General features: G+C 38.0%; 2 protein-coding genes across 2 annotated transcripts; one reads left to right on the forward strand and one right to left on the reverse strand.

Annotated features, from left to right (window-relative positions):
* Window positions 1–3,725: 3,725 nt before the first annotated feature.
* Window positions 3,726–7,723, forward strand: LOC114717996 (guanylate kinase 2-like). The gene is made up of 11 exons (XM_028903248.1): window positions 3,726–4,063; window positions 4,441–4,477; window positions 4,633–4,740; window positions 4,863–4,936; window positions 5,011–5,137; window positions 5,403–5,765; window positions 6,524–6,645; window positions 6,730–6,865; window positions 6,954–6,999; window positions 7,091–7,196; window positions 7,275–7,723. Exons 2-11 carry the CDS (start codon window positions 4,475–4,477, stop codon window positions 7,390–7,392), a joined length of 1,203 nt encoding a protein of 400 aa, XP_028759081.1. The 5' UTR covers window positions 3,726–4,063; window positions 4,441–4,474; the 3' UTR covers window positions 7,393–7,723.
* Window positions 7,724–9,662: 1,939 nt separating this feature from the next.
* LOC114717965 (nuclear transcription factor Y subunit A-7-like) lies at window positions 9,663–12,858 on the reverse strand. The gene is made up of 4 exons (XM_028903219.1): window positions 12,613–12,858; window positions 12,413–12,484; window positions 11,225–11,389; window positions 9,663–10,288 (listed from the first exon to the last, which is right to left on the reverse strand). The coding sequence occupies exons 1-4, from the start codon at window positions 12,856–12,858 to the stop codon at window positions 9,983–9,985; spliced, it is 789 nt and encodes a 262-aa protein (XP_028759052.1). The 3' UTR covers window positions 9,663–9,982.
* Window positions 12,859–13,530: the final 672 nt, after the last annotated feature.

A 13,530-nucleotide genomic window follows, 5' to 3' on the forward strand; every position in this document is an offset into this window, starting at 1 on the left:
CCGCCGAAATTCCAATGGCTTGCTTAAACCTTCAGCGTCAACAGCTTGTTTAGTTTAATTATGACTATAGGAATACGAATGGATGTGTACGTGTCAACTCAAAAACAAGCACCCCCCCAATGGAAATCGATCTTTTCTTTTCATATATAATGAGAAATGTTCAAATTTTCAGAGTCCTTTGCTTGTGACATTTGAAGGCACTCTCGTAGTCTTGCCGCACACTCGTACCCAAGTTTTTCTTCCTTCTGACGTTATGGGCCGTATGATCGCGGCCACTCCATCCCTCATGTTGCGACCATTACGTCCGACAACGAATTTTCTTACCCAATATATAAAATTCAGCAGGATCTCATTTCAATTAAATTTTGGGTCAATTTTTATTTGCTATTTTGTGTCTGTCGTTAAAGTAATGTAATATACACTAAATATTTCATAAAGTGATTTCTTTTATTAAAAAGAATTAACAAAATGCAAACGTCACGCATGGACAGCAAAATCCAGGCTTCTATGATTTCCATGACGGGGTCTTATCATATTTATTAGTGTTGGGTGAGAACTGAGAACAACTGGCAGGAGCCCAGGAAGATCATCTGGTGTATAGTCAGGAACCCACGTGTCGTTATCCCGCAAATAAATCTAAGCGGATCCTTATACACGTGGCACATACATCCGAGTGGGGCCCATTTGATTGAGTTACGTACTTTTCCACGCAACTGCTGACATCACTCCCCTTCATATTACGCCACGTGTGAGATTGCCGTCCCCACGATGTTCGTCACTTATCTCTCCTTCCTTCTTTCTTTCTTTCTCCTTTCTCTTTCTTTCTTTCTTTCTTTCTTTCTTTACTTTTTCTTTAACTCCTTTTGACCAGATGGCTCTTCGCTTATCATAAAACACTCACGTCTGACCTTTTTCGGCCAATGGGCGCCTCATGTTGTTGATACTTGAATCCTTCATGTCATCGGGTATGGGACGAAACTCTCTCTCGTCTTCATCTTTTTTAAAACATTCATATCCACTTTTCTCAGATTGGGCTACGCCGTCTCTTGTGGGCTTTCCTGAGCCCATGTGTTGTATGGGCTTTAATGCTTGCCAACTCCTCTCAAAGCCCAGTGATGAATTGTATAAGATGATAAACTATCGTGTGGACCCAATTGGTGGAGATCGACCGGGAATGCCCATACGATTTAAAGTTCCATGCGGAGTGAGTTCCATACATATGCAGGAAAATTAAAAGAAAGCGTATCGGAAGTAGTTTGCGATTATATGATGGATATTGAGTACCTTTTTGATATTTTACATCAGAACCGATAATTTGATATTGAAATTATAATGGTTAGAGGGATGAAGTTTCCAAGGGGAGCGGAGTGGCAGTTGGGTGAGGAGCAGTGACGTGGTTGGGTGTGAGCAAAAGACAAGAGGAGAGGTCTTTGGTGGGCATGGGCAGCCACGTGCTATTCTGAAAGAGCACGGTGACCAAGTTGAAGTGGTTAACCTCAGCTGAAGAAGCAACCTGGAAACGGCGAACTTTATTTTGTCACCTTCTTCTCCTTACGTCGTTGTCATCTAACGTTTTCAATTGTCACCTTTCTTTCTGGACCATATCTAAGCCAATGAGCCAGCCCCCTTCTTCTTCGTGACTCAGAAACTGTGCCTGAAAGTGCCTAACCTTTCACTACCTGGTCAAATTCACAGGGAAAAAGGAAAATCATTTCTTTTCTTTTCTTTTTTCTTTAGAAAAAGCAACCATGAATCAGATATATCCGGATTTTGATACTGCCCGGAGGAAATCTGATGTTTAAATTTTACGAATGAAAAAGTTGGCATCTTTTTTGAATCGAAGGAAGGACAGGGTCGTGGTGGGGGGGGGGGGAGTGGAGTGGGGAGAGGATAAAGTGGGCATATGATACGATGATTCATTAGCCAAATCCACGGTACTATTAAATTAATTAATTAATTAAAGGCGTCTTTGACGCGCTCAGCAACATCCTTAAGACTTTTTTCCCGACCAAATTTTGGCGCCATCACTTACCCAAATGACAAAAAGACATAAAAGCCCCTGTCTTCGATAAGATGTTTGCATTTACATTATAAAACAACTATATTTGGTCACCATCATTTTATCAAGTGAAGGAATCAGATGGGTTTTTGACCGTACCGGATATTGATTTTATTCCTGCCCACGCTGACTCCACTTTTTTTTGCCCACCCCTAATCTAATTTTAACTCTAATCTTATTTTTTTTAGATATAATTTTGTTCTTCGTTTTTTTAGTGGTATAGTTTTGACCCTATTTTTTTTTAATTATGAAATCTGACTTTGAGGAGTAAAATTACACCCAAAAATCAGAAGCAAAATTGGAGATATTTATATTATGCATGCCACCTTCTTTAGTTAAATTATTCGAGCATTTTTAAACACATTCATTTTTTTTTTCTATTTAATGTTCATATAACTACATGAATTAAGATTAGTTTGAGTATATCAAACATAAGATATTTTAAAATGAATACATTTGCCAGATCAAGTCTATAAAATTGTAAAATTATTTCAGGGGAAAGAGCAAAGGAAAGTTTTAATTTTTATTTTTTCCGTTGGGCAAGAGGAGAGTGAGAGCGGAAGTCCGTGAGGGCCTAAAAGGGAAGTTATGAGGGAGAATAATAGGTAATAGAAATTGGTTGGATGGTCTGCTTTGCTGGTGGGGCACTGGATTGACTAAGAATTTGGAGTCAGTGAGGCATTGCCAGTACTAGAGAAACGAGCCTGCCCTGATGGGAAATTGCCGGCTTCAATCCAAATTTGAATGCTTCAAAGTGGGGGGGGGGGGTTTTCTAGACAAGACAGAAAGTCCAAATGATAAGACCTGGCCCAACCAAAGGGCCCCATCCTCCAATGACCAATCTCGTCGCAAATATTCAAATTGGAAGGGCCACCTTAATTGGGCATGTTGCCGATTCCAACTTTATCACTTTCCCTCCTTTTTTTCTTTCTTTCTTTTATTTTCCTGTCCCATGATCATATATATAATCAGTGGTATATTTGACAATATCTCATAAAGTGGGAATATTATGAGTTAAATAAATTGCTTTTCTAGTGTTGACGAGTGGGAGCCAATGTTACACATACGTAATCTAATAAATAAAAAATTAACTTTCTGGGGTATGTTTGACTCTACCTTTTAAATATTGCATCCTGCTCTCTAGATCCTGATTACGGGTTTTTTTTAAGTAAAAAACACCTCTAGCTTATGAAGAATTTTAGTTAAAAATGGTTATTCTTTTTAATTTTTTTATTAATTAAGAGAACGATAAAAAAGAACCTGAACTAGTATTACATTTGAATTATAAAGAATAATATTTTATTTCTAATCATATTTTCTAATTATAGGCCTTTTTGAAATTGATATGACGTCAATATCAGTTAATCACATTTTAAATTCTGCCGTTGATACTGGTATTAATTATAAAATTTATTGCTACAATTTATGTTCCAGCCAATCAAGTTTTTCTTTTCTTTGTGTTTTTTTTTTTTTTGGGGGCCTCCATTCGAGGGGATCCTGGTCCACAGTACGTTCCGTTCATAAATTCCAATTGAAGCGCCTCTTCTCCCCCGCCTTAAATTCGTGTTTTGTTTGGAAACTCACGCAAGAAACCACCAAAAACCTCAAATTTCGTGTCACATAAATAAATAAATTAGTTTCCTAAATTAATAAAGAGGACAAAAGGAAGAAGCTTCATGAGCACCGCACAAGAAAACGGAGTCCGGTCTACCTAGTTCGTGAATTGAACGCGACCAGAGAAGCCGCCTCTCTTTCTCCTTTCGCCTACAAATATGAAATTTCTTTTCGCAATTTCTTGCAACTCCCTCCACCTCCCTCGTGATTCTCTGCATCCCAAGTTTGTTTCGATTTGACACCTCAATAATATATTCCTTGTTTGTGAGGGTAGAGGGAAGTTGAACTTTGAGTATCATTCTGTTAAAACCTCCATTCAGAAAAACAAAAGACACCAAAATCCCAGCTTGCTCTTTCTGTGCAAAACTTGCAGCTTGTTGACATTCTAAGGTGACTTTAACATTGGCCTCAATCTCTTAAAGTTTTCTGCTTTTAAGGCTTAACGATCTGGATTTGTTCCGTAGCTTTCTTCTGATCCATTCGTCCTGGTTTTAGGAAGTTAATTTCATCTCCTTTTCCCTTTTTATATCTCTAAATCGCCCCCGTTTTTCTGGCTGAAACCGCACTTCCAGTAGGATTGATGATTTCTGGCATTCTATTTCTCTGGATTGCGTGCTTTCGCGTTTGTGTCTGATTGAGCCTGGACATGTCTCGGAAAAATTCTCATTTACTTTGTATTATTTGTTGATCACAACGGAATCTTTGGCTCGATGATCTTGCTAGATCAATTGGTGTAGCTCTAATCTTTGTTCGTGTGCCTTGGCCAGGGTCAAGTCCAGGATTGCTGGAACAGATTTCTCCATGGTAAGAATTCTTTATCTCTTCTATTTTGTCGATGATGTGGAATGGTAGCTAAACTGTCGATTTTCAGGATAATGTAGTTAGATTATGATATCAAAATCTGCATCGAAGTGGTTTTGGCTTTTATGTATCTAATCTTTCACTATTGTGATTCTCAGGGCGAAGCACCGGCATTCCTTGTGGACAGTTTGGAGAAGGGACATGCTAATGGTTTTAAATTAGAAAACGAAACTCGTAAAACCGCTACAATCATTGGGGATAAAACGGTATGGCCACACCAAACTCTCTGAATATCATCTTTCAAATTGTTTCTACTCTTTAACAAGATATGTACCCAGAGTATAATTATCTTCCTAAATGAAAAAATGGTCCTCCATTTGTTTGATAGTATGTCATTGGTGGAGCTGATGATGAAACTTCGTACATTGAAGTTCAAATCTTTGACGGTGGTCTTGGAGAATGGTCAGTTTAAGGTTTATTGGCTTCAAAGCTGCTTCTCTCTGGCTCTTATTGCTGATTTTCAATTTTATGTGCAGGGTTAATCCCACTGTGCTCGGAATCAAACCAGTCTCATGTAAAGGCCATTCAGCCGTGCTTCTGAAGGATCGGATATTGATTCTGAAGAAGGGTGCTAAGCCAGATGATTACACTTGGTTTTTGGAGGTTGGTGTTTTTTAGATTAAACCCTCTGATCTATGCCTCTACCACCCTATTGCCATTTGTTTTGCGTCACAGTTAGGCATCCTCATACTAGTCCATGCATAGTTCCCTTCTTGGTGATCTTAAGGGTGCGCTCTCATATATCAATCTCAAAATTCTTACAGAAGAAGAGAATCTAGTTTAATGGGACACTAGCTCTTCTTACCAACAAAAATACCCCTTTGTTTCGTTAAATGTTTGATATTTTTCATTTTCTCAAAATTGGCAGGTAGACACCCCATACGTTAGGCAGCAACAGGAAGTCTCGGGAACCCAGGTTGTTGCGTGGAGTAAGGGTGTGATAGGCAGTGCTGAGAAGCCTATTGTTATCAGTGGTCCTTCTGGAGTTGGCAAAGGAACGTTGATATCAATGCTCATGAAGGAATTCCCTTCTATGTTTGGTTTCTCTGTGAGCCACACTACCCGGGCCCCCAGAAATAAGGAGGAGGACGGGGTGCATTACCATTTTACTGAGAAGAGTGTCATGGAAAAAGAGATAAAGGAGGGAAAGTTTCTTGAGTCTGCTTCCGTTCATGGTAATCTTTATGGGACCAGTGTTGAGGCTGTGGAACTAGTAGCTGATGCAGGGAAAGTAAGTTCCTTTTACTCTCATGTTCTCCATTACATTTATTTGAAGACGAGAATTCAGGCAAAAAAAAGTATTTTTCAAATTGAATTTGATGCGTCTGGATGCCCTTGAGGCTAATCCAAAAAAATCTTTCTGGAGAAGCCTCACTGGAAGGCTTATTTTTGCCTATTTCTGTAAGCAGAGCGTAAAAGTAAATAACATTTAGCCCGAGCTACTCTTAATAATTAACTGATTTTACAGACACAAACTTTTGAAATGCAAAGATGACCTTAAAGGCTTAAACTTAAACTCATGTTCTGCTAATGTAACTGTTCGCTGCCACATGCATCATATGAACACTTTGACTGTTCTGATGTAAAAAGGTAGCACCCTCGTCATATGCATGACTAAATCTCATGTTGCATGTTGTGTGGCCATTGTTACTGACATTGATTAATTGATGATAACTTTGTGAGAGCGCAACTGAATTTCTATCAAATAATATATTGTACTTACCCCTTTCATAATTATTCCTTTTAATCCATATGCCTGGCTAAATACGAGATCCATATCCTACTTGGCAGCAATAGTAAGTAGCAAGTTAGATGTAATGCAGTCCTTTTTTGGTTATTATAGTCATGAATTTTAGTTGTCTGTGAGATGATTTGAGGTGCCATGGTATTGCAAGTTTGCAACATCTTAAGTACTGTCTTAAAGAAAGTTTATTTGATTCTGTTTTAAAAAAATTCAAAATAGTGAAACCATTTTTCCTTTTGAATCAGAGATGCATTCTTGATATTGATGTCCAAGGGGCAAGATCTGTGAGGGCTAGTTCACTTGAAGCCATATTCATTTTTATTTGTCCCCCATCAATGGAAGAGCTTGAAAAACGCCTCCGTGACAGGTGAATAACAATGACCTTTTCTTTGTCTCTCTTTGTAATGCCAAGATTCCCGACAATGTTGATCCAAATCTCCCTCTTGAGCAGAAGGACAGAGACAGAAGAGCAGATCCTGAAGCGGCTGCGAAATGCTAAGGCGGAGATTGAGCAAGGGACATCATCAGGCATATTTGACCATATCTTGTATAACGACAACCTGGAGGAGTGCTATGAGAATCTTAAAGTAAATCTTCATTGCTTATTCGTACGTTTCTCTCCTGCAAGAAATTTTTCTATGCAAGTATTCTGATATAAAATATACATTGGTGTAGAAACTATTGGGACTGGATGCTAATGTCACAACTCAACCTAAGTCAGGTATGAGAAACACCTGAGTTATTATGATCTTGGTTTCACAGTTTTTTAACTGTCATGAGGATCGATAAACGTGTTTAATATATTAATGCAGGACCCAGAGAGATTATTCTACCCGTGGATCACACTTCGTCAAAAATTGATGGCAAAATTATCATAAATTGCCTCTCCTCTGGACTTGAAAAGGAATCAAAGAACTTGTAAGCTTGTGAAAACACTACTTATATATGGGGATCAAGTGTGAAATTCTGTCCTAACTGTGCATTTTGGGTGATCAGGATTGTTTTGCACGTTTCCTCGCTTAAAGGGGGTGCACCTGGACGGACAAGAGGGCTAGATTTTCAGGCCATAGGTTCGTTTTCAGATGGCTTGGTGGGGATGGATAAGCAGAGCTAACAGTTCATGAACTTGGCCACTAATGACTTCGGTTTCTCAATTCATATATAACTTCAGGAATTTGGAGAGGGAGAGGGAACATTAAATTTGATGTTTTCACCTGTGTTTTTTCCTTCTTTGATTGTTATGACATTTGACATGATGCTTGGTGGCACCATTAATATTGGCCTGGGCAGCAGCGATTATATTTTTTGCCGCTTGAATTAGATATGTTCCACCAATTGTCTATGGTCTCTTTGCTTTTTGGAAGGACCTGAACAACTGCAAAAGACTTACGAGTCGGCAGTTTTACCCAGTCAAGTGATTTGTGATGGCAAATTTATCTGATTATGGGGTGTTTTAGCTTTTTTGGAAAGTGCTTTTAAAAAATATTTTTTTTAAATTGAGATAAATTTTTTTATATATTTATTTTGTATACTGTAAAAGTATTTTTAAAATTATAGTTTTGATTCTATTCAAATACTCTCTATATGTCTCCATACTTATTGAAAGCTGATATTTTTATTATTATGACTTGAATATTTTGTTTTGTTATAGTATAGGTATTTTTTTTATTAGAGTAATTCTATTCGAGACACTGTCAGTATTAAATATGGATCTTTTTCTCAACGGAGATTTGAATTTTGATTGTGGGAGGTTAGTTTTTTCTGCTAGACTCAGTTCTTGTTGCATACGACTGCCTAATATTGAAGACGTTAAAGCAGGCTATGTGGGATAGATGTTTGGGTTGTGCGTGGGCGCGCGCTCTTGGCGCCACGTGTGGGTGGTTTAGTTTCAACCGAATCACAATACAAATGGTCCAATATTGCCCAGCGAACAGAAAGCTATATCCTCATGTTTGTACTTCTGCTACTTGTGCTTCCGTCACAGCATTTGTCCTCCAAAGTAGGCTTCAAAGTTTGAGAACTAGAGGGCAAGGACAAGAGAAGGTGGGGGGCATGCGTTGGACCAGGTTAGGTCGGCTCAGGAATCTAAACTTGTCTTCAATGTGGGGCATTGCCCCTTGGGGCTGCAGAAGAGGCATTCCCAATCTTAATGGGTGGGGTGGGGGGGGGGGGGGTCGCGATGGCTTAATATAATTAACAAAGAGAAATTATATTTAAATGAGAAAATATTATAAAAGTTATTATTAAATTATAATTGTAAAGGTTATAAAACTAGCCGCATTTATATAATTGTAAAGGTTATAAAATTTTAGTAAGTTTTTTTAGTAATTTTCGATATATATCATATAATCTAAACTATATAATTTTATGGTCCTAATATAATATACAACAAAAATTATTATATTAATTTTAAAAAATACTGATATTTTACAATCCAGCTGGCATTAAAGTTCTAATATAACATATAAATAATTAAGATAAAAGCTTGTTTTACACACACATATTTAGCCATAACCTAATATCGTATCATCAGAAAGAACATGATGGTCGCGCGGAGCATCTTCTTGGGAGTCGGAATTCAAGAGAGCGTACTGGTTGTGCGACAATGTTGTTCATTTACAGGCAGGATCTCAGAGATAAGCCTATTTCTCACTCGTTAATATTGATACTTCGGTGGTCATTTAACGTTAACTAATCCAAACCTGCGAGTGACCCAACTTGCAAATCACTGTCACATGAGCTGGTCGGCTCAGTGGCCATGAGGTCCGAATAGATCCAACTGCATGTAATTCACTATCTTTTATTCGCTCTTTTTATCAGGTTAAATTTCATCCATTCAGAGTTTGATTCCTTTATCCATACAAGTGGATCAATTCATTATATTTTGACTTTGAATTACTGGTGTTGCTTTATTGAACACAAAGCATCTTGATCTTGCTAAAATTCGGCTTCGTTTGGCTTATTCAGAGATGATTGCGCCCTACTTCGTGATTGTGACGCAAAGTTGTCAAAAGCCGTTCTATTAAAGGGAAAACTATAGTAAAACCTGAGTCATCTGTTTTTTCAATTCATATTGTGAAAATGAAATTCCTAATTTTTGTGGCCACCAAACCAGCATTACGAAGCTGTGAAAATAATGCAGAAGTTTCTCACTCACATGCCATATTCCCTTGCCTAACTTTTGCCCACTAGGGGTCCCCAGTCGCCAAGTTGGTCCTTCTCCACTGTGATTTATGGCAGACGTTGCAGGCTCCACCTTTCACATGCATACGCTCTGCTCCTTTCTGACGCGCACTCGCATTCTTCTCTCATTTGCTAATGACCGGTTCTTGTCACTTTCAATAAATACATTCGCTTTGCGCTCTTTCTGAGCTGGTGAACAAGTTTGCTCAATATCTTCGCAAAATTCTATTGTGACCTTCAACTTGACATAAATTCTAGCGTGGCACGCAAAGCTACATATCTATAATGTTCCTTACAGCTCATTAGCTTCTTTGTACAATCCCACTAGAAAACATGGTATTCTTTTTTTGTTAAGACAAATGTTTTACAAGCCAAGGAATGATTTGCCCGATACATATTATGGGAGTCGATGATGCCGCCATCTCGTCCCTCTCAAACCTTAAAAGATCTCTTCCCGGAAAGTCTCAGACGCCAGAAAATAGTCGCAAGTTCTGTGTACACAATGAACACCACTGGTTTATTTAATTAATGGTGAGGACTCTGCCAGGCCTCATACTGTGGTTGAGCGTTTCAGACTTCTGTGCTGAGAAGTCACCTTCAAGATCAAATCCCTGAACGTGTGAGCAGTGCTTGTTTTTATCGGGAGACGTTGACTTTGAATCAGTAGAAAAGGAATTATTAAGGTCATAAGTAGCAGCATCCTCATTGTTTGTTGTGGATTTCGCAGAAGTTGCATCATTATCGAGCTTCTTTGTGTTCAGGAAACGGCCGCCACATCCTCTGGCCCTTCTCATTGCATGCAAATGTCGAGACTCGTGAAGGTAAGGCTGCACATCAAATTAAATAACAACGATTATGCATCTTATTAACACATCAACAATCTGAATAACACTGCAACGAAAGTCTAGGTTCACCTATTTGCATGTACTTAAATATGCAGAAGGGAAAATAATTACACAACCTCATGTCATTTAATTTGACAAAGTGAGCAATCTTAAGCATATCAGATTTACATGAATGCAACAAACATGCTAATAGCCACCGTCGTTTTAATCTAGGTAGAGTCTGCCTTCTATTTTTAATTTAGTCTACCTAGCCGAAGTTGTTAAGTGATCAGCAAAATACATAAAATTCCTGCTTAGGGAAGCAGATTACCTTCAATATAATGTAGCTAGCAAGAAGGATCTCCGTAATATTCGTAAATAATTGAACCTTGTCTACTAAATAAGCAAAACCTCTAGAATAGCAAGAATGGGCATACGGTCACAAAAAGCATTAAGTTCTTGAAATCTTTTTGGTTTTGGATTATCAAACTATAATGCTAGAAATAAGTGGTTTCTGATTATGCATGTTATATTATAAACATAAAATCAGCATGGAATGAAGCAATAAATGGTTGGCCCAAAAAAGCGATATATATGTGTGTGTATTACTTTCTATATCTTGTTCTCGGGAGAAATTAAGTAAAATGAGTCACTCATATTACCTTGCTCATTCTGATAGTCCCACACGAAGCCTCAAGTATGAAGAAAAAGGCATAATAAGTAATGCAAAACAGAAATTGGCAACAAGCACAACTTACTGCCATCGTCACCCTCCCAGCCCAGGGCATATTGGATGTGGCTTTTAACTATAAGTGTTTGTTCTCATAGCATTCTTTTTTATGTCGACATTGAGAAAATGTTTGACCAAGTCGTATTCTACATTCAGTTGGGGCAAACGTAACAAAAGGAAATCATATCGGCTATACATTGCCAGAATACCTTCCTTCCTTTAATTAGCTTCTTTTCCAGCTCTGCTTTGGCACGTAATCGCCTACGCCTCAGAATTCCATGGTACTGCTTCGCATTAACGTAAACAGGCTCCTCTGCAATTTCCAGCGGTAAGACCATTTGCGTGGTATGAACTCCTATACCATGAGAATGCACCTAACATAATTCCCAACAAAAATGAAGAGAAGTCAGATTAAAGAACAATCTTTTTTCTGGTATGATCACTAAATAATAGAAAAGCCAGAAAAATCACACAGCCTAAGCTACAAAGTCTACAATAATATTAATATTAACTGTAAAATGATCATCGCTGAGCATTCTAAACAAGGACAAAACCTAGGTGTAATTTTCAAGTATTTGATATTAGTTGTACTAACAAACAAATCATAAGTTGAACTTTTAAATTATTATATGATTGAATCTTTGAAAAACAAGTGTCTCCACGTATAATATGTTCATTGAGGAACCTCAGCCCACGCCCAAAACACAGTGCCATGTGATGGAGGCTAAATGTGTGTTTTCTGGCAGCTGTTCGTTTCCAGCGAGTTCTAGCCAGGTGTAAAGTGAACGGAGTGGTTGTAACAATCGCTTTGCTATGATATATACCAGTTCACGTAAAAACCATTACACCCGGGGGGGTTTACACAAGAAACGGGGTGATGTAGAGAGAAGAGACGAGGAAGGATCAAAAGGGTGGAAAGATGACTAATAAGTCAAAAACTTGCTTAATAATAAATCGAAAGGCCACCCGAAACTAAATTGCTAGAGGCTTCATTAGAATTATGAGACAATTGTTGATAACTTTGAATCACCAAACACACACGCGCACACATATATATTTTGTGCAGAAAAAATCCCCACTATTGTTTTACATGTATTTTGATTTCTGTGTTTTTCTTTCAATAAATTTGACTCCTTCCAGCAACCATTGTACGCCTTGATTTCTGTGCTTTTGTTTTAAAAAGCTTGACTTCTTTTATGCAATGCATGAAGGGGTGGTATTAGTTTCTGCACAATAACTACTTGCCTTCAGGTTTTGGACAAGATCTTTCATATACACGACTAGAATCTTTCCATGACCAGCACACAATAAGCAATCATCATGGCACAGGAAAGAGGGGGGGGGGCTCATCGCAAGCATCTGAACAACAATAACCAAATAAAAGTGGTGCTTCGTACCAGAGGCTGAGGTCCATAACTTGAGGTCACTCCTGCATAATTGGGACCTGAATATGGGTAAGGGGCACATGCCTGCAAAAATACATCATTTAGATTTCCCAAACATCACACTGTCCCATTTAAGAGATGAGGCTATGGATGTGTATGAATATGATTTAGTATGTTTTTGTGTGTGTGAGCGAGACATAGAGAGAGTTCACCATTGAGGGGCCAACAAGCTCCAACTGTGATGGTTGGGCAAAAACTTCATTTACTGTTGAAGGCACGCTGGGAACAGGAAATTGTGTTTGCTGATGTTCTTCATCAGTCTTGCCATCTGATAATGCAAGAAATATTTCGGCAGAGAATGTATCAGTAATCGATGAAGGATGTATAACATCATAATAATCACCCAAAGAATGTACAACTTCATCATATTTATTCATGCTAACATAAACAACCCGCATGTATTTAGGGGGCCGGTCGCTAGAAGACCCAATTTATGTTGATCATAACCTGAAACTTCACAACTACCTCCATGATTCGTAAGCTATTCTCGTGAACTAGAGTCTAAACCATCCAAATTTCATATGGACGTGTGCTTTGACACAGAGGTAGTTATGAGAATTAAGGATACACTTTTGGAAGAATATAAAACCAAGAAAAAATATCATAACCACCACAGAGTGAAACATTATGTTTACGGGAATCTTACACAATAGAAGGATGATACTCTTAAATAAAACAGTTTTAATAATTATTGATGAATGGCTGTGTTGATTTATGGAACACAACAATGTTAGCTATACCACTTTATTGAATAGTTATACTGTTTCAAGATCATCTTACCGGGATTCAAGATAGACATACGGATTCACTTGTCTTTACTTTTGAGGGCAGAAAAGGAGATAAAAACGTAGTATTATCCTTTTGAGAACAATATTGTCATCTTGAATTGAATTTTGGAACTGCAAATTATACTCAGAAGTTAAAAGAAACCCCCATTGACGTCAAGTTACATCCAAAATTTGGAAAAGGCATGGGTAAAACTAAAAGGAAAGTGTTACTTCTATATTTCGAAAAATGGACAACCTTTTTTGTTTTTAGTATCTCTTCTTCTCACAACACGTTTTAAAGAA

Source organism: Neltuma alba, unplaced genomic scaffold (genome assembly GCF_004799145.2).
Source record: "Neltuma alba isolate B1F8T4 unplaced genomic scaffold, ASM479914v2 tig00002158_pilon, whole genome shotgun sequence".
Taxonomy (NCBI): Eukaryota; Viridiplantae; Streptophyta; class Magnoliopsida; order Fabales; family Fabaceae; genus Neltuma; species Neltuma alba.

Coding starts and splice junctions, on each gene's coding strand:
- LOC114717996 (XM_028903248.1), top strand. Junction 6,866..6,953: donor AGTGCTATGAGAATCTTAAA/GTAAATCTTCAT, acceptor ACATTGGTGTAG/AAACTATTGGGACTGGATGC. Junction 7,197..7,274: donor GAAAAGGAATCAAAGAACTT/GTAAGCTTGTGA, acceptor TTGGGTGATCAG/GATTGTTTTGCACGTTTCCT.
- LOC114717965 (XM_028903219.1), bottom strand. CDS start 12,858: ATGCGGGTTGTTTATGTTAGCATGAATAAATATGATGAAGTTGTACAT. Junction 11,390..12,412: donor GTTATGGACCTCAGCCTCTG/GTACGAAGCACC, acceptor GAATTATGTTAG/GTGCATTCTCATGGTATAGG. Junction 10,289..11,224: donor AGCTAATTAAAGGAAGGAAG/GTATTCTGGCAA, acceptor TTTGATGTGCAG/CCTTACCTTCACGAGTCTCG.